Source organism: Pseudoliparis swirei, chromosome 7, assembly GCF_029220125.1.
Source record: "Pseudoliparis swirei isolate HS2019 ecotype Mariana Trench chromosome 7, NWPU_hadal_v1, whole genome shotgun sequence".
In the NCBI taxonomy this organism is placed as follows: Eukaryota; Metazoa; Chordata; class Actinopteri; order Perciformes; family Liparidae; genus Pseudoliparis; species Pseudoliparis swirei.
Genome location: NC_079394.1, coordinates 135,636 through 156,357, shown reverse-complemented (window position 1 = coordinate 156,357; position 20,722 = coordinate 135,636). Strand labels below are relative to the sequence as shown.

General features: G+C 54.5%; 2 protein-coding genes across 6 annotated transcripts; one reads left to right on the top strand and one right to left on the bottom strand.

Moving 5' to 3' along the window:
* The first annotated feature begins 31 nt into the window (after positions 1–31).
* On the top strand, positions 32–20,185 carry rnft2 (ring finger protein, transmembrane 2). 5 transcript variants are annotated; one of them, XM_056418496.1, is made up of 10 exons: positions 32–250; positions 350–883; positions 945–1,093; positions 1,643–1,743; positions 7,188–7,341; positions 10,825–10,974; positions 12,668–12,733; positions 17,571–17,672; positions 17,844–17,979; positions 19,860–20,185. In XM_056418496.1, the coding sequence occupies exons 1-9, from the start codon at positions 190–192 to the stop codon at positions 17,976–17,978; spliced, it is 1,452 nt and encodes a 483-aa protein (XP_056274471.1). In that variant the 5' UTR covers positions 32–189; the 3' UTR covers position 17,979; positions 19,860–20,185. The 5 variants fall into 5 exon arrangements, with proteins under 5 accessions (XP_056274471.1, XP_056274470.1, XP_056274472.1 ...); XM_056418495.1 differs by lacking the exon at positions 19,860–20,185 and having other exon boundaries at positions 35–250; positions 17,844–18,416; XM_056418497.1 differs by lacking the exon at positions 19,860–20,185 and having other exon boundaries at positions 37–250; positions 402–883; positions 17,844–18,416.
* On the bottom strand, positions 18,515–20,628 carry LOC130196404 (nipped-B-like protein B). The gene is made up of 2 exons (XM_056418506.1): positions 20,541–20,628; positions 18,515–19,898 (listed from the first exon to the last, which is right to left on the bottom strand). The coding sequence occupies exon 2, from the start codon at positions 19,444–19,446 to the stop codon at positions 18,979–18,981; it is 468 nt and encodes a 155-aa protein (XP_056274481.1). The 5' UTR covers positions 19,447–19,898; positions 20,541–20,628; the 3' UTR covers positions 18,515–18,978.
* Positions 20,629–20,722: the final 94 nt, after the last annotated feature.

The window sequence follows — 20,722 nt, the reverse complement described above, 5'->3', positions numbered from 1 at the left end:
TCTTGTTTCCTCTTTCCCCCGCTGCAGCCGTCGGAGCATCTCTCGCTGCAGCATCAGCAGCAGCGATAAACACCTGGCGGTGACCCGCGCAGGTAGATGAGATCACTCGTCGTGTTCAGCTCCGCGTCTGCATGAAGAACGGAAAACAGAATATCTGAGGAGACCTGCCGTCACCAGGGCCATGTGGTGATGCGCGCGGCGCCATGCAGAGGAGGCACAGCAGCAACACGGATGGCATGCCCTCTGACAGGTGAGCCCCCCCCTGCACACAGCCTGTCTCTCACCTCCAGGTCTTTGGAGGCCCACCATGTCCCTGCAGTAACCGAGTGTTTCCTCTTCATATCTTTAGCCATTGTCCAGGCTAAAGATATTTTTGGCGTCCCCGCTTATCTGTCCCTCAGGAGCCGGAGCCAGACGCTGGGCTCGGAGAGCAGCCTGGACGAGGGCCTGAAGCCCGCCTCGCCCGCCTCCCCCCAGCAGATCTTCTCCGGCCTGGTGGGCGTCCCCTCCGCCGCCGTCTCCTCGGCCCAGTTGCAGGTGGCCGGCCTCGTCCTGGGCTCCCCCCCCGAGGTGTTCATCCAGATGACGGCCTCGTCCAGAGAAGAAGGGGGCCCCCGCCGCACGGAGGCCGGGCCCTTCCTCCCCCGGCCGCCCCCGCTCCACCACCTCCACCACTTCCACCACCAGCCCCTGCAGCACAGGACCTCGTCTCTGCTGCAGCAGGCCGCGCTAGAGAGGCCCGGCTCCAGGGAGGAGGCCCCGGAGGACCCGTCCACGCCGGCCCCGGCGCTGTCCGAGCTGAAGGCCGTGGTCACGTGGCTGCAGAGAGGCTTCCCCTTCATCCTCATCCTGCTGGCTAAAGTCTGCTTCCAGCACAAGCTAGGTAGAGCCGGTCTGCTCCCCGAGCTCCAACGGCCTCCACTGACGGTGTTTCTCTCCTGCAGGCATCGCTGTGTGTGTGGGCATGGCCAGCACCTTCGCCTACGCCAACGCCACCTTCAGGCACCAGGTGGCACTGCGGGTAACAAAAACAGCAACTGCTGCACTGACACAGGATCGAAAGACAAGAGCAACATCTCAGATTTATTTAAATGTCAGTTGAACACGAGACGCACACAGCGTCAGGTCAGAGGTCAACATGACCTCTCTGAAAGGAGGAGGGGTCGTTTCATATGTTTGAGCCAGTGCTCGTCCACTCTCAGGATATCTTAAGAACACCAAGAGGGAATTTATTCATATTTGGCACTAAAGTCCACTTGGACAATAGAGGGACCTGGTTAGAATTTGGAGGTCAAAGACTTGAGGGTTCATGTGTGTCTTAAAGGGTTTGTGGGTGTAGTTTCCCTCAGTGGAGGCAAAGTCATTTCATTAACAGGGGACTTTAGTTTTATGAAACTAACAGGTGTCCATCGGCTCTTTGTGATGGTCTGAATGTGACGGGGCTGAAGCAGTGTGTCAGTGACGGTGAAACCAGAGCGTCCCGATGCCCGGAGCTCACCGACCAGAACGATGATGTCATCGACTTTTGGGATACTATTTATTTTTTAAGGAAATTTTGTTGTGGTAATTACAATTTTAGACACAAAGGAATGTTTTGTGATGTAGCAAAAAACTTAGCGCCGTGTTCCTCGTGTGTTGCCAGGCGGATCGCTCGGTGCTGGTCGCTCTCTGGATCATCACCTTCCTGGGAGGGAACGTCGTGTACATCTACTACACCTTCAGCCACGAGGAGCTGCACAACAGGTAGAGTACCACAGGTAGAGTACCTACAGAGTACCACAGGTAGAGTACCTACAGGTAGAGTACCACAGGTAGAGTACCTACAGGTAGAGTACCACAGGTAGAGTACCTACAGGTAGAGTACCACAGGTAGAGTACCTACAGGTAGAGTACCACAGGTAGAGTACCACAGGTAGAGTACCTACAGAGTACCACAGGTAGAGTACCTACAGAGTACCACAGGTAGAGTACCACAGGTAGAGTACCTACAGAGTACCACAGGTAGAGTACCACAGGTAGAGTACCACAGGTAGAGTACCTACAGGTAGAGTACCACAGGTAGAGTACCACAGGTAGAGTACCTACAGGTAGAGTACCACAGGTAGAGTACCTACAGGTAGAGTACCACAGGTAGAGTACCACAGGTAGAGTACCACAGGTAGAGTACCTACAGGTAGAGTACCTACAGGTAGAGTACCACAGGTAGAGTACCTACAGAGTACCACAGGTAGAGTACCACAGGCAGAGTACCTACAGGTAGAGTACCTACAGGTAGAGTACCACAGGTAGAGTACCACAGGTAGAGTACCACAGGTAGAGTACCACAGGTTGAGTACCACAGGTAGAGTACCTACAGGTAGAGTACCACAGGTAGAGTACCACAGGTAGAGTACCTACAGGTAGAGTACCACAGGTAGAGTACCACAGGTAGAGTACCACAGGTAGAGTACCTACAGGTAGAGTACCACAGGTAGAGTGCCACAGGTGAGTACCACAGGTAGAGTACCACAGGTGGAGTGCCACAGGTAGAGTGCCTGAGGTACCACAGGTGGAGTGCCAGGTGGAGTGCTGCAGGTGGAGTACCACAGGTGAGTACCACAGGTGGAGTACCTGGGTGGAGTGCCACAGGTGAGTACCTACAGGTGGAGTGCCACAGGTGGAGTGCCACAGGTGGGAGTACCACAGGTGGAGTGCCTGGGAGTACCACAGGTGAGTGGGTGCCACAGGTGGAGTGCCTGCAGAGTGCCACAGGTGGAGTACCTACAGGGTGGGTGCCTACAGGTGAGTACCACAGGTGAGTACCTGGGTAGAGTACCACAGGTAGAGTACCACAGGTGAGTACCACAGGTGGGGTACCTACAGGTGGAGCCCACAGGTGGAGTGCCTACAAATTGCCACAGGTGAGTACCACAGGTGGGTACCTACAGGTGGAGTGCCACAGGTGTAGTGCCACAGGTGGAGTACCACAGGTGGGTGCCATTACAGGTGAGTGCCACAGGTGCCACAGGTGAGTACCACAGGTGGGGTGCCTACAGGGTGCCACAGGTGGGTGCCTGGTGGGAGTACCACAGGTACAGGAGTGCCACAGGTGGAGTGCCTGAGTACCTGGGTGGGAGTACCACAGGTGGAGTGCCTATGGGTGGAGTGCCACAGGTGGGGTACCACAGGTGGAGTGCCACAGGTGGGTGCCTGGGTGGAGTGCCACAGGTGGAGTACCACAGGTGGGTGCAGGTGAGTGCCACAGGTGGAGTGCCACAGGTGAGTGCCTACAGGTGAGTACCACAGGTGGAGTGCCACAGGTGCCTACAGGGCACAGGGTGAGGTAGGTGGAGTGCCTGCAGGGTGGAGTACCACAGGTGAGTGCTGCCACAGGTGGGTACCTACTGGGTGCCTACAGGTGAGTACCTGGTGGAGTGCCACAGGTGGAGTACCTGGGTGGAGTACCTTTGGGAGTGCCTGGTGGAGTGCCACAGGTGAGTGCCTACAGGTGGAGTACCCTGGGTGGAGTGCCACAGGTGGAGTACCACAGGTGGAGTGCCACAGGTGGAGTGCCTGGTGGGTACCAGGTGGGTGCCACCAGGTGGAGTGCCTGGGTGAGTGCCACAGGTGGAGTGCCAGGTGGAGTGCCTACAGGTGGGTACCACAGGTGGAGTGCCTACAGGTGGGTACCACAGGTGAGTGCCACAGGTGGGTGCCACAGGTGGAGTACCACAGGTGAGGTGCCTGGTACCACAGGTGGGTGCCTGGGTGGAGTACCACAGGTGGAGTACCTACAGGTGGAGTGCCTACAGGTGGGTGCCTACAGGGTGAAGGTACCACAGGTGGAGTGCCACAGGTGAGTACCACAGGTGAGTGCCACAGGTGGAGTGCCTACAGGTGCCACAGGTGAGTACCACAGGTGGGTACCACAGGTGGAGTGCCTGGTGCAGGTGCCTGGGTGCCTACAGGTGGGTGCCTACAGGTGCCACAGGTGAGAGTGCCACAGGTGGAGTGCCTGCAGGTGGAGTGCCAGGTGGGTGAGTACCACAGGGTGGAGTACCTACAGGTGAGTGCCTACAGGTGGAGTGCCACAGGTGAGGTGCCACTGGGTGGCAGGTGCCACAGGTGGAGTACCTGGGTACCTACAGGTGGAGTGCCTGGGTGGAGTGCCTACAGGTGGAGTGCCTACAGGTGGAGTGCCACAGGTGGGTGCCTGCAGGTGCCTGGGTGGAGTACCTACAGGTGGAGTGCCACAGGTGGAGTGCCACAGGTGGGAGTACCTACAGGTGGAGTACCACAGGTGGGTGCCACAGGTGGGTACCTACAGGTGAGTGCCACAGGTGGAGTGCCTACAGGTGGGTGCCTGCAGGTGGAGTGCCTACAGGTGGAGTGCCACAGGGTGAGTGCCTACAGAGTACCACAGGTGAGTGCCACAGGTGGAGTGCCTGGGTGGAGTGCCTACAGGTGTACCACAGGTGGGTGCCTGGGTGGAGTGCCTACAGGTGGGTACCACAGGTGAGTGCCACAGGTGAGTGCCTGGGTGAGTGCCTGGGTGTGCACAGTGGAGTGCCTACAGGTGGAGTACCACAGGTGGTGGGTACCACAGGTGAGTGCCTACAGGTGGGTGCCACAGGTGGAGTGCCTGGGTGAGTGCCACAGGTGAGTGCACAGGTGGAGGTGCCTACAGGTGGAGTGCCTGGGTGAGTGCCACAGGTGGTACCTGGGTGCACAATTGAGTGCCACCAGGTGGGGTGCCTACAGGTGGAGGCCACAGGTGGGTGCCACAGGTGGGTACCTGCAGGTGAGTGCCACAGGTGGAGTGCCTACAGGTGTGCCCACGGGTGAGTGCCACAGGTGGAGTGCCACTGGTGCCACAGGTGGAGTGCCTGCTGGGTGGGAGTGCCACAGGTGGAGTGCCTACAGGAGTGCCTGCAGGTTACAGTGCAGGTGGTACCACAGGTGGAGTGCCACAGGTAGGTGCCTACAGGTGTGGGTGAGTGCCTGGTGGGTGCCTACAGGAGAAGTGCAGGGTGGAGTGCCTACAGTGAGTACCAGGTGGAGTGCCACAGGTGGGTGCCTACAGGTGAGTGCCCTGGGTGCAGGTGGTGGAGTGCCACAGGTGGAGTACTGGGTGGGGGTACCTGCAGGTGAGTGCCTACAGGTGGAGTGCCTACAGGTAGAGTGCCTACAGGTGGAGTGCCACAGGTTGGGGACCTACAGGTGGAGTGCCACAGGTGGGTGCCTACAGGTGGAGTGCCTGCAAGGTGGAGTGCCTGCAGGTGAGTGCCTGCAGGTGGGTAGTCTACAGGTGGGGTGCCTGCAGATTGAGTGCCTGGGTGACAGATTGGAGTACCACAGGTGGGTGGAGTGCCACAGGTGGAGTGCCACAGGTGGAGAGTCCTGGGTGAGTGCCTACAGGTGGGGTACCACGGGTGAGTGCCTACAGGTGAGTGCCACAGGTGAGTACCTGGTGCAGGTGGGTGCCTGGGTGGGTACCAGGTGCTGGTGGAGTGCCACAGGTGGGGTACCACAGGTGAGTACCACAGGTGGAGTACCTGGGGTACCTGGGTGAGGTAGTGCCTACAGTTGAGTGCCACAGGTTGAGTGCAGGGTGCCACAGGTGGAGGTGCCTACAGGTGGGTGCCTACAGGGTGGGTGCCACAGGGAGTGCCTACAGGTGGAAGTGCCACAGGTGGAGTGCCTGCAGGTGGAGGGTGCCATGGGTGGAGTGCCTACAGGTGGGTACCTGTGGAGTGCCTACAGCAGGTGAGGTGCCACAGGTGGAGTGCCTGAGGTGCAGTGCCACAGGTGGGGTGCCACAGGTGGGTGCAGATTGGGTGCCTGGGTGGAGTGCCTACGGGTGGGAGTGCCTGGGTGAGTGCCACCACAGGTGAGGTACCAGGTGGTGCTGGGTGGAGGTACCTGGGTGGAGGTACCACAGGTGGTGAGTGCCACAGGTGGTGCCACTGGAGTGCCACAGGTGGGTATACAGGTGGAGTGCCACAGGTGGAGTGCCTGCAGGGTACCTGCAGGTGCCACAGGTGGGGTGCCACAGGTTGGAGGTACCTACAGGTGAGGGTGAGTACCACAGGTGAGTGCCTACAGGTACCACAGGTGGGTGCCTACAGGTGGAGTGCCACAGGTGGGTGCCTGGGTGGGTGCCATACAGGTGGGTACCTGGTGGGGTGCCTGGTGGAGTGCCACGGGTGGAGTGCCACAGGTGGAGTGCCTGCAGGTACCACAAGGTGCCACACAGGTGCCACTGAGGTGCCACAGGTGAGTACCTACAGGTGCCACAGGTGCCTGGGTGCCTGCAGGTGCCTGGGTGGAGTGCCACAGGTGGGTGCTGGGTGGAGTGCCTACAGGTGAGTGCCACAATTGGAGTGCCACAGGTGGAGTGCCTACGGGTGAGTGCCTGGGTGGGTGCCTACAGGTGGCAGGTGAGTGCCTGGGTGGGTGCCGTGCCACAGATTGAGTGCCACAGGTGGGTGCCTGGGTGCCTGCAGGTGGGTGCCTGCAATTGGGAGTACTACAGGTGGAGTGCCTACAGGTGCCACAGATTGAGTGCCACAGGTGGGGTGCCACAGGTGGGGTGCTGGGTGGGGTGCCTACAGGTGGGTGCCTACAGGTGGAGTGCCACAGGTGGAGTACCTGGGTGGGTGCCTGCAGGTGGAGTGCCTACAGGTGGAGTGCCTACAGGTGCCACAGGTGGGGTGCCATGTGGTACCTACAGGGGCTGCAGGGTGAGTGCCACAATTGAGTGCCACAGGTGGGTGCCTACAAGGTGCTGGGTGGGTACCTGGTGGAGTGCCTACAGGTGGGTGCCTGCAGTGAGTGCCACAGGTGGAGTGCCACAGAGTGCCTACAGGTGCCACAGGTGGAGTACCACGGGTGGGTGCCTACAGGTGCCACAGGTTGAGAATTACAGGTGAGTGCCTGGGTGGAGTGCCTGAGTGCCATGTGAGTGCCACAGGTGGATTGCCTACAGGTGCCACAGGTAGAGTACCACAGGTGGGTACCTACAGGTACCACAGGTGGAAATTGCTGCAGGTGGGGTGCCTACAGGTACCACAGGTAGAGTACCACAGGTAGAGTACCTACAGAGTACCACAGGTAGAGTACCACAGGTAGAGTACCTACAGAGTACCACAGGTAGAGTACCACAGGTAGAGTACCTACTGTTCCAACATGTTGTTGTTTTTCTTCAGCCTCATGTTTTCCAAGCCCAACCTCAGCAGCTTTGACTTCTTCGACCTGGTGTGGGCCGTCGGCATCAACGACTTCGTCCTGAAGTTCTTCACCGTGGGCCTGAAGTGTTTCCTCCTCTTCCTCCCCAACATCCTGCTGGCCTTCAGATCCAGGGTGAGGATCCACCTCACTCCCTCTCACCTGCAGAGAATGACCTCACTCCCTCTCACCTGCAGAGAATGACCTCACTCCCTCTCACCTGCAGAGAATGAGACTTTTACTCCTTATTTGTTGAATTCTTCTTAATGGGACACAGTTTAGTGTGTGTGTGTAACCCTAACGGACGCATGTCACATGGTCACATGTCACATGGACGTATGTCACATGGACGTATGTCACATGGACGCATGTCACATGGACGTATGTCACATGGACGCATGTCACATGGACGTATGTCACATGGACGCATGTCACATGGTCACATGGACGCATGTCGCATGGACGTATGTCACATGGTCACATGTCACGTGGTCACACGGACGTATGTCACATGGACGCATGTCACGTGGTCACATGGACGTATGTCACATGGACGCATGTCACACGGACGCATGTCACATGGTCACATGTCACGTGGTCACACGGACGCATGTCACATGGTCACATGTCACGTGGTCACACGGACGTATGTCACATGGACGCATGTCACGTGGTCACATGGACGCATGTCACACGGACGCATGTCACATGGTCACATGTCACGTGGTCACATGGACGTATGTCACATGGACGCATGTCACATGGACGCATGTCACACGGACACATGTCACATGGTCACGTCACACGGACGTATGTCACATGGACGCATGTCACGTGGTCACATGTCACACGGACGCATGTCACACGGACGCATGTCACATGGTCACATGTCACATGTCACACGGACGCATGTCACACGGACGCATGTCACATGGTCACATGTCACGTGGTCACATGGACGTATGTCACATGGACGCATGTCACATGGACGCATGTCACACGGACGCATGTCACATGGTCACATGTCACACGGACGCATGTCACACGGACGCATGTCACATGGTCACATGTCACACGGACGCATGTCACACGGACGCATGTCAAATGGTCACATGTCACGTTGTCACATGGACGTATGTCACATGGACGCATGTCACACGGACGTATGTCACATGGACGCATGTCATGTGGTCACATGGACGTATGTCACATGGTCACATGGACGCATGTCACGTGGTCACATGGACGTATGTCACATGGTCACATGTCACACGGACGCATGTCACATGTCACATGGTCACATGGACGTATGTCACATGGACGCATGTCACATGGACGTATGTCACATGGACGCATGTCACATGGACGTATGTCACATGGACGCATGTCACGTGGTCACATGGACGTATGTCACATGGATGCATGTCACACGGCCACATGGACGCATGTCACACGGACGCATGTCACATGGACGTATGTCATGTGGTCACATGGACGTATGTCACATGGACGTATGTCACATGGACGTATGTCACATGGTCACATGGACATATGTCACATGGTCACATGTCATGTGGTCACATGGACGTATGTCTCATGGACGCATGTCACATGGACGCATGTCACACGGTCACATGGACGCATGTCACACGGACGCATGTCACACGGACGCATGTCACATGGCCACACGGTCACATGGACGCATGTTACACGGACATATGTCACATGTCATGTGGTCACATGGACGTATGTCACATGGACGCATGTCACACGGTCACATGGACGTATGTCACACGGACGCATGTCACACAGTCACAAGGACGTATGTCACATGGACGTATGTCACATGGACGTGTGTCACATGGTCACATGGACGTATGTCACACGGACGCATGTCACATGGACGTATGTCACACGGGCGTATGTCACACGGACGCATGTCACATGGACGTATGTCACATGGACGTATGTCACATGGTCACACGGACGCATGTCACACGGATGTATGTCACATGGACGTATGTCACATGTTCACACGGACGCATGTCACATAGACGTATGTCACATGGATGTATGTCACACGGACGCATGTCACATGGACGTATGTCACATGGACGTATGTCACATGGTCACACGGACGCATGTCACATGGATGCATGTCGCACAGACGCATGTCACAGGGTCACATGGACGTATGTCACACGGACGCATGTCACACGGACACGTCACATGGATGCATGTCACGGATGCATGTCACATGGATGCATGTCACATGGACGCATGTCACACGGACGCATGTCACAGGGTCACATGGACGCATGTCACAGGGTCACATGGACATATGTCACATGGACGCATGTCACAGGGTCACATGGACGTATGTCACACGGACACATGTCACATGGACGTATGTCACATGGACGTATGTCACACGGACGCATGTCACATGGCCACACGGTCACACGGATGCATGTCACATGGACGTATGTCACATGGACGTATGTCACATGGTCACACGGACGCATGTCACATGGACGCATGTCACACGGACGCATGTCACAGGGTCACATGGACGTATGTCACACGGACGCATGTCACACGGACACGTCACATGGATGCATGTCACATGGACGCATGTCACATGGACACATGTCACACGGACGCATGTCACAGGGTCACACGGACGTATGTCACATGGACGCATGTCACAGGGTCACATGGATGTATGTCACATGGACGCATGTCACATGGACGCATGTCACAGGGTCACATGGACGTATGTCACAGGGTCACATGGACGTATGTCACATGGACGCATGTCACAGGGTCACATGGACGCATGTCACAGGGTCACATGGACGTATGTCACACGGATGCATGTCACATGGACGCATGTCACATGGACGTATGTCACATGGACGCATGTCACATGGACGCATGTCACAGGGTCACATGGATGCATGTCACAGGGTCACATGGACGCATGTCACAGGGCCACATGGACGTATGTCACATGGACGCATGTCACATGGACGCATGTCACATGGACGCATGTCACACGGACGTATGTCACATGGACGTATGTCACATGGACGCATGTCACAGGGTCACATGGATGCATGTCACACGGATGTATGTCACATGGACGCATGTCACAGGGTCACATGGACGCATGTCACACGGATGTATGTCACATGGACGTATGTCACACGGATGTATGACACATGGACGCATGTCACATGGACGTATGTCACATGGACGCATGTCACATGGACGCATGTCACATGGACGCATGTCACAGGGTCACATGGACGCATGTCACAGGGTCACATGGACGTATGTCACACGGATGTATGTCACATGGATGCATGTCACATGGACGTATGTCACATGGACGTATGTCACATGGACGCATGTCACACGGACGTATGTCACATGGACGCATGTCACATGGTCACATGGACGTATGTCACATGGACGCATGTCACACGGACGTATGTCACATGGTCACCCTGGAGGCATCCTGCTCCACTGTCTGTATGAAGACCCTATGGAGGAGACTCAAAGGCCTCCTGCACTACCTATACATGTGTGTGTGTGTGTGTGTGTGTGTGTCAGGGTAAGTTCTACCTGCTGATCGAGGAGCTGAGTCAGCTGTTCCGGGCCCTGGTGCCGGTCCAGCTGTGGTACCAGTACATCATGGGAGCAGACCCGTCCAGCAGCTACTTCCTTGGAGCCTCACTCATCATCATCTACAGCCTCTGCAAGGTATCGAGTAACTTCACGAACACAGCAAGGTCACAGCAAGGTCACCGCCAGGTCACAGCAAGGTCACCGCCAGGTCACAGCAAGGTCACAGCTAGGTCACCGCCAGGTCACAGCAAGGTCACCGCCAGGTCACAGCAAGGTCACCGCCAGGTCACAGCAAGGTCACAGCCAGGTCACCACCAGGTCACAGCAAGGTCACCGCCAGGTCACAGCAAGGTCACCGCCAGGTCACAGCAAGGTCACCGCCAGGTCACCACCAGGTCACAGCAAGGTCACAGCCAGGTCACCGCAAGGTCACATGGTCGCAGCCAAGGTCACGCCAGGTCACAGCAAGGTCACCGCTAGGTCACAGCAAGGTCACCGCCAGGTCACAGCAAGGTCACAGCCAGGTCACAGCAAGGTCACCGCCAGGTCACAGCAAGGTCACCGCCAGGTCACAGCCAGGTCACAGCCAGGTCACAGCAAGGTCACAGCCAGGTCACCGCCAGGTCACAGCCAGGTCACAGCCAGGTCACAGCCAGGTCACAGCAAGGTCACAGCTAGGTCACAGCTAGGTCACAGCAAGGTCACTGCCAGGTCACTGCCAGGTCACAGCAAGGTCACCGCCAGGTCACAGCAAGGTCACCACCAGGTCACCGCAAGGTCACAGCAAGGTCACAGCCAGGTCACAGCCAGGTCACCGCAAGGTCACCGCAAGGTCACCGCCAGGTCACAGCCAGGTCACAGCAAGGTCACCGCAAGGTCACAGCAAGGTCACAGCAAGGTCACCGCCAGGTCACCGCCAGGTCACAGCCAGGTCACAGCCAGGTCACAGCAAGGTCACAGCAAGGTCACCGCCAGGTCGCAGCCAGGTCACAGCAAGGTCACCGGCAGGTCACAGCAAGGTCACAGCCAGGTCACAGCAAGGTCACCGCCAGGTCACAGCAAGGTCACAGCAAGGTCACAGCCAGGTCACAGCCAGGTCACAGCAAGGTCACCGCCAGGTCACAGCAAGGTCACCGCCAGGTCACAGCAAGGTCACCGCCAGGTCACAGCAAGGTCACCGCCAGGTCACAGCAAGGTCACCACCAGGTCACAGAAAGGTCACAGCCAGGTCACAGCAAGGTCACCGCCAGGTCACAGCCAGGTCACAGCCAGGTCACAGCCAGGTCACCGCCAGGTCACAGCAAGGTCACAGCCAGGTCACAGCAAGGTCACAGCCAGGTCACTGCAAGGTCACAGCAAGGTCACAGCAAGGTCACCACCAGGTCACAGCAAGGTCACCACCAGGTCACAGCCAGGTCACAGCAAGGTCACAGCAAGGTCACTGCAAGGTCACAGCAAGGTCACAGCCAGGTCACAGCCAGGTCACAGCAAGGTCACAGCAAGGTCACCGCCAGGTCACAGCAAGGTCACAGCCGGGTCACATATTGTAGTAGGCCAGTGGGCATGATGTTATTCGCTGTGGTCACACGGTAGGCCGTAAAGTTTCCAACAATAAATTGAAATGTGCAGCCAGTAGAAGTTGCTCAGAGGTCAGAGGTCAGAGCTCTGGGTTTATTGACAGGGTGAGATGTGAAGGGTCAGCGTGTTGCTGCAGACTGGAGGAACGTCACAACTTCTCCAAGAGGTTTCTGTTCCTGGACGGATGCTTTGTCGTTATTATTATTATTATTTTCATTATTTTTATGAAACAACGTCTTGGTCTTTGCAGTCCTTCGACATCTGTGGACGAGTTTCTGCCATCCGGAAGGCTATGATGATGCTGTGCAGCCCCCAGGTCATACACACACACACAGACACACACACACAGACACACACACACAGACACAGACACACACACACAGACACACACAGAGACAGACACACACACACAGACACACACACACACACAGACACACACTTGCTTGCTTGTAGTTGTCCATCGAAGCCGATGATGACGTCCACTTCTGACTTTCAGCGGTGAGTTTTCTGGTGGCCGTATAGTCCTATCCTGGATCCACAGGTCTTGTCGCAGGTGGGACATGCGTATGTCGTAGTGGTGGTCCTGGCAACCTTGGTTGTTTTTCTTGTCTGCCTTCTTTCCTGCCTCCTGGCTGTCCTGTCCTCCTCCAGTGCTGTGGTCCCGTCTTGGCACATCTGACGCCAGGTGTTACGGTCAGCAGCCAAGCCCTCCAGGTCCCCTGGTCTGATTTTACATTTCTTTAGCGCTGTTTTTATCTGGTCTTTATAGCGCTTCTGCCCTCCAGCAGAGCGCTGGCCTTGGGCGAGCTGGCCATACAGCAATTGGTGAGGCAGCCGGTTGAGGGGCATCCTTATCACGTGCCCCAGCCATCGTAGCTGGTAGTGGGTGATGGAGGCCTCCATGCTCCTGCAGCCTGCTCTCCTGAGGATCTGGTAGTGGGTGATGGTGGCCTCCATGCTCCTGCTCCCCTGAGGATCTGGTAGTGGTGATGGAGGCCTCCATGCTCCTACAGCCTGCTCTCCTGAGGATCTCGGTGTGGCACTCGGTCAGGCCCAGTGATTCCTAGCATTCGCTGGAGACAGCGGATGTGAAAATGCTCCAGGGACTTCACATGGCAGCTGTAAGTGACCCAGGCTTCACAACTGTAGAGGAGGTGCTGATGCAAACTGCTTGATACACAGAGATTTTTGTATGGAGATATAAGTTCTTGTTTTGAAAGACCCGGCGCCTGAGTCTCCCAAAGGCAGCTGATGCTTGTTTGATTCTGTTCTGGACCTCATTGTCGATGTTATTGTCCTCAGAGGATACTCCCGAGGTATTTGAATGATGGTACTACAGACAGATGCTTATCATTGATGCTGAAGATGGGTGGCGTGGGTGGGATGTTGGTGCTCCACTGACAGACTACCTCTGTTTTGGTGATGTTGATGGTCAGCCCCATCCTGCTGGAAGCCTTCACAGCTGCATCCAGGACAGCCTGGAGGTCTTGTGGAGTGTGAGCCACCAGAGCTCAGTCATCTGCCTACTGCAGCTCAAGGACCCTCACTCTGTGCAGCTTGGTGGTGGCCTGCAGCCTCCTGATGTTAAAGAGGTTGCCATCGAGCCGATAGACGACTGTCACCCTGCTGTTGTCCTCAATGTCCTTATGGAGCAGCTGGGTGACGCATTGGAGGAAGATGTTAAAGAGCTGGTGCTAGTACACACCCCTGCCTGACCCCTGTGCACACGGGGAAGGAGGCAGACTCTTGTCCTCCCATTGTCACCCGAGCATTCAGACCATCATGAAACTGTCGGAGGATGTTGACAAACTTGTTAGGGCATCCAAAGCGGAGCAGGATGTCCCACAGTCGGTCTCTCTGCACAGTGTCAAAGGCTTTGGAGAGGTCGACAAAAGCCATAAACAGGTCTTGATGTTGCTCCCTGAACTTTTCCTGAAGCTGCCGGGCTGTGAAGACCATGTCGACTGTGCTCCTGTTCTTCCTAAAGCCACACTGTGCCTCTGGGAGCCTCTGTGATGTTGAGGAGCCTCTGCAGCAGCACCTTGGCCAGGACCTTACCAGCAACAGCAAGGAGTGCTGTCCCCCTGTGGTTGCCACAGATGGTCTTGTCACCTTTGTTCTTATATATAGTGACAATTGTGGCATTTCTCCATTGCTGTGGGATGTTGTCATCAGCCCATACTTTAGTGATGTGTTGATGTAGCGCTCTTGTCCAGAGGTAACCACCCTGTTGAAGCAGCTCCGCAGGGATATTGTCCATGCCAGGAGACCTGTTGTTCTTCAGAGAGCGGACGGCTGACAGGACCTCCAGGTCGGGGTTGGTTAAGGTTGTCAATCGGTGGAAGTTCAGGCAGTTGATCCAGGATGGTGCGGTCTGCTTCAGAGTCCTGATGAAGCAGGGTATTAAAATGTTCAGCCCACCTCTCCAGGATACTGCTCTGGTCTTTTAGGACTCTGAGCCCATCTGCGGTTTTAACAGGAGTGATGCAGTGGTTTGTTGGGCCGTAGATAGATTTTACTGCATTGTGAAAGTTATGCATATCATTTCTATCAGCGAAAGATTGGATTTCCTGTGCCTTCTCTGTCCACCATTTGTTTTGCATTGTCCGTTGGGTCTTTTGCACTTCACGCCTCGCCCTCTGCCATTGCTGTCTGGCGGTGCTCAATGAGGGGTTTTTCAGGGTTGCCTGGTGTGCTTTGTGCATGACGTTCAGTGAGTTACGGATGGTGTCTGAGTTATTGTCAAACCAGTCCTGGTGGTTTTTGGTCTTATAGCCGATTGTGTGGGCTGCTGCTCCATGAAGGGCTGAGCTGATAGCGGTCCACTGCTGGTCTGTGTCATTCTCTCCTCTCAAGGTGAGTTCAAGCTCTTCAAGTTTTTCAGCCAGGAGCATCGGAACTCATTTCTTGTGCTGGTATCCTTCAGGCGGGCAGTCTAAGCTCCCACTGACCCCACGTCGCATGGGGGCGTGCGCTCATGTGGACTTTGGCCACGATCATCCGGTGGTCTGTCAGCATTCTGCACCTCATGGCCCGGCATATGAGCGTCTTTGATGTCACAACGTCTCACGATGACATAGTCAATCAGGGCCAATGTTTAGGCGTGGGTGCATCCATGATGGTTTATATTTGTTCTTTTGCTGGAAGATGGTGTTGGTTATGGTCAGGTTGTGCTCAGAGCAGAGGGAAGTCATCTCATGCCATTTGAGTTGGCCTGACCAACACCATGCCTGCCAACACTCCTTTCCATATCCGTCCTCTGCCCCACACGGCATTGAAGTCCCCAAGGAGGAGGATCTTGTCTTGGGGATCGGTGGAAACCTCATCCAGTGACTGAATGAGTCTTTAACCTCAGTGTCGGATGGCAGTGTTGGGCGCATACACACTAAGAAGTGGAGCAAGCGGTTCTTCTCCAGGGGATACGGAGGGTCACCAGTCCTTCACTGATGCCCACAGGTGTTTCAGTGAGTCTTGTGTGTGTTCTTGATGGCCAGTCCCACACCGTGCAGATGTTGTCCACCTGGGGGATAGCCTTTCCAGAAGAAGGTGTAACCGGACCCTTCCTCTATCAGCGACCCTTCATCAAGGAGCGGCGATGTCGATGCTGTAACGCCTCAGCTCGGCCGCAATCAGTGCTGTTCTTCTGTGAGGTCTTTCGGTTCTGCCATAGGAGTCCAGGAGAGTTCTTACGTTCCATGTTGCCAGTTTTAGGTTTTGGGTTTTTTTTCTTCTGTTTCGACCGCAGAAGTGGAATGACCCGACAGGTGCGGTATCCTGTCCAGGTGCGAGTTGAGTGTGCATTTTTTAGGTCACCTTTTCTAGGCCCCTCCTCGGATTGAGGTGAGCAGTGTGGTCCCTAAATGCCCAGCTGCCACTCAGTCCCAGCTGACAGACCGATACCCTGCAGGGCTCTGACTAGAAGCTCCCAGTCTATTCAAACCTGCCCCAACGCCGCCAGTCTTCAACCAGATGTGGATCCAGAGTATTCACCGCGGTCAGAGGGATACCTGCGCAAAGAGATTATTTAGAGTGCCGTTGGAGGCGTGCTATCCCCAGTAGCACTACCTTCACCATGGTGAGGTACATCTGGTGGTGAGCCCAGGACGACCAGTTCCCCATCCTGGCTGCAGGAGGCTGCCGGGTCCTGGCTATGTTTAGGCCCGCCTATTGCGCACCGCCAGCGCATGGCTTTTCTGTCGGGGTCTGCTCCCTTAGCCCTGCCTCAAGAGGCTAACCCACAAGGCAGTGGGGCTATCTGCCCATAGCTGGGGCAGTGGTTGATGGGTGCCAGGGCGTGTCCACCTAGTGGTGGGCCTGCACACCGCATCTCTGGGGCCCACTGCTGCTCCCAGATCCCCTGCAGTTTAGCCTGGGACCGCGGGGGACCCAGTTACCATGTGTGGCCACGAGGAGGCACTGCAGGAGGTGGTGGAGAGGCTCTGGACTGGCAGAGGAGGCTCAGCTCTCGGCTCCTCTTTTCACCCCCTATGAGGGAGCTAGCCAGCGGCGGTAGCTGAAAGCAGAGAGTTGCAAGCAGAGGGCAGCATGCAGCATGCAACATGCAGCATGCAACATGCAACATGCAGCATGCAACATGCATCATGCACTAACTACAATCACTTCTGCACTACTGCACTAGACGCTTCACAGCCACCCTGTGTGATGATGACACACAGACAGACACACACACACAGACGCACACACATGCACACACACACACATACACACACACATACACACACACACAGACACACACACACACACACATACACACACACACACACACACATACACACACACACAGACACACACACACATGCACACACACATACACACAGACACATACACAGACAGACACACATGCACACACAGACACACACACATGCACATACACAGACACACACACACACACACACACACACAGACACACACACAGACACACACACACAGACACACACACACACACACATACACACACACACACATACATACACACACATACACAGACACACACACACAGACAGACACACAGACGCACACACACATGCAAACACACACACACACACAGAGCTATTCAACTTTACGTTGTGCCGTTGAGATTTAAAGTCTCGTAGAGTCGAGTTTATTCCTCTTTATTTTAAATGTCTCCTCAGAGTTACGGCGTGCGGGCCGGCGGGCAGCAGTGCAGCGAGGCGGGAGACGTCTGCGCCATCTGTCAGGCGGATTTCAGAGACCCCATCGCCCTCCAGTGTCAGGTCAGGACCACGGGATGACCACGGGGGGGGGGGGGAAGTGGGCGGAACTAGTCAGGCTGTGTTTTAGTTTCTACTGTGACTACACTGTCTCTATTTGAGGTATAAGTGGTCCTTGCGGGGTCAGCATGAGGGCTCCTGCGAGCTGACCTTTGACCTCTGTGTGTCCTCCAGCACGTGTTCTGTGAGGACTGCCTGTGTTTGTGGTTCGACCGTGAGCGCTCGTGTCCGCTGTGCCGCTCCACCGTCATCGAGGCCCTGCGCTGCTGGAAGGACGGCACCACCTCGGCCCACTTCCAGATCTACTGAGGCGGGTCCACGTGTATACATATATAGATATATACATATCCATATGGATGTATATATATATATAGATAGATATATCCATATGTATATGAATATTTGCAGTCCAATTGCATAACATCCCCTTTTTTGCTGTTTATCTTCGTGGTGACTCATCGGGGTAAAGCGTAGTGACGGGGGGGGGGGGGGGGGGGCTCATTTATGAAACGCTGAATGTTTGCGTTTGTTCAAAGGAAATAAACGGCAAACACACACGAGGAGAGAGGGTCAGGGTTCCTTCTGCGTTCGTGTGGTCGAGATGTAAATACTAGCGCTCACTCTTATTTGTATTTGTATATTTTGTGATTTTGTTTTAAATATTGAAAGCCATTTTTTACTTCAACTTTTGCTTGTATTTATTTTTTAAGATTCCTTTGAACACAAATAAATGTCTGAAGAAGAGAATCAGAAGTCTGTAAGTAGAACGATGAATGTGTTGTTTAGATATTGCGTAATGACGTCTGATGAGCTTCAGGGACTATCCTCACTCTATTGTTGTTCTATTGTTGTTGTGGATCATCTCTGTATAGAAGAGTCTTTCCTGGGAGCTTTCAGTTTAAATTAAAGCACTTTGATCCTATTGTGAAAAAAAACCCGGAGAGAATTAATTCAGAAAGATTTTTATTCATTTACTAAAAATCCTGTATGAAATATTAAATAAGTATAAATAGCACACACTTAAAAACATTTTCAGTAAATCTGCTCACATGACACTTGATATCAGAGAAAACATGTCCAGAGATCACATTGCCCCCCCCCCCCCCCCCCACAGGTGATGCTGAAGCACAATGTGTAAACATCAACACTTAGAAAACAGCTGTAAACAGAATAAATCAAAGTCATTCGTCCTCTCAGTATTCACACGCGAACACAGACGGCTCATGTGAAGATAAGAGGAGTTCATCATGAAGCTCAGCACCTGGTTCTTCACCTGGGCCCTCACCTGGTCCCTCACCTGGTCCTTCACCTAGGCCCTCACCTGGTCCTTCACCTGGTCCGTCACCTGGTCCTTCACCTGGTCCTTCACCTGGTCCTTCACCTGGGCCCTCACCTGGTCCTTCACCTGGTCCTTCACCTGGGCCCTCACCTGGTCCTTCACCTGGTCCCTCACCTGGGCCCTCACCTGGTCCTTCACCTGGGCCCTCACCTGGTCCTTCACCTGGGCCCTCAGCTGGGCCCTCACCTGGTCCTTCACCTGGGCCCTCACCTGGGCCCTCACCTGGGCCCTCACCTGGTCCTTCACCTGGTCCCTCACCTGGGCCCTCACCTGGTCCTTCACCTGGGCCCTCACCTGGTCCCTCAGCTGGGCCCTCACCTGGTCCTTCACCTGGGCCCTCACCTGGTCCTTCACCTGGGCCCTCACCTGGTCCTTCACCTGGGCCCTCACCTGGTCCATCACCTGGTCCCCTTCCTGGTCCCCTTCCTGGTCTCTCATCTGGTCTCTCACTCATCTTCTGCTCTGCAGGACTAACTATAGCTGTACATCATTTACAGGTCAAATCAGTCCAACCCCCCCCCCCCCCCATGAATACACTGATATGGAGGGGAGGTGGAAATTAAGAGGAGGCGTATTGGTGAGTTTTTTCCCTCCACTCCACCAGGGGAGGATTACATCATCGTTTAGTAACTGATGAGAAACACAAGGGGGGGGGGGGGGGGCAGGCAGTGTCGTCATCTTGTTATGAAGCTCAGTGCATCTTCATCGGTACTGAGGAAGACTTTGTGACATATAGAGTTTAGTCAAGACTTAAAGTTATGACCCTGAAACGCTCATTTAAAATCCTCTTCCTCTTCTTCCTCCTCGCTGCACACCCTCCATCATGGACGCGTCCTCCTGCATCCCTCTAGTGCACAAGATGTGATTCCTCGTGGTCCTCCGGGCAGCATCTACAGAGGTGGGAACACATTTACACAGTTGGCATCTCATGGAGTTTTTCTTTTTTTTCCGTTGTAGAATTTTGTAGGATGTTTTAAGAAAATAAACAAAAGACAAAGCAAAGCCGCTCGCCAATTTCAATAATTACATGAGCTTGTTTTTATTTGTCTGCTCACAGAATGGAATCACCGAAAACGTGATTATTGTAAAAATAACAAAAGTACCTGTTATGTATGTCATCTCAATGAATTGTTTGAAGTTATGTTAGAGTGAGTTGTATTTCGTTTGTCTTATGAAATAAAGTTTAAACATTTCATGAAAAAAAGAAGAAATCAAATTTTTAGGCAACACTTGTTTCATTAACCTAAAGAGAAGAAGACGATGTAGTCTGAATGTACAGGGGACGTTTTAACACGCTTTTTATATTTAGAACATTATTTTCATTATTATTTTATTTTTTTATTACATTTTCATTATTTTTTTATTTACATTATTTTATTTTTATTATTATTTTATTTACATTATTATTATTTCATTTACATTTTCATTTTTTTTTTTTTTTAATGTTCATTATTATTTTTTTATTTTCATTATTATTTTGTATTTACATTATTTCTCCCACAGTTCCATCAGGTCCACTCACACACACACACCTGTTGCATGCTGGGTCGCCGCCTCGCGCCCCTACAGGTGTCGCCTCGCGACGACCAGCACGAGCACGGCCACGCGCACCGCGCTCCACAGGAAGCGCTGCAGGTGGCCTCTCCCGGCCACCGTACCTCTGCCCCCGCAGCCCGAGCCGCGGCTCCGCGTCCTCTCCCCGGCGGGCCGGCTC

What these genes read in the sequence shown, in the direction of transcription:
- LOC130196404 (XM_056418506.1), bottom strand. Translation starts at nt 19,446, where the DNA reads ATGAGAGACCAGGAAGGGGACCAGGAAGGGGACCAGGTGATGGACCAG.
- rnft2 (XM_056418496.1), top strand. Translation starts at nt 190, where the DNA reads ATGCGCGCGGCGCCATGCAGAGGAGGCACAGCAGCAACACGGATGGCA. An exon ending in CTGCTTCCAGCACAAGCTAG is followed by an intron (nt 884 to 944) that starts GTAGAGCCGGTC and finishes TCTCTCCTGCAG; the next exon opens with GCATCGCTGTGTGTGTGGGC. An exon ending in TCATCTACAGCCTCTGCAAG is followed by an intron (nt 10,975 to 12,667) that starts GTATCGAGTAAC and finishes TGGTCTTTGCAG; the next exon opens with TCCTTCGACATCTGTGGACG.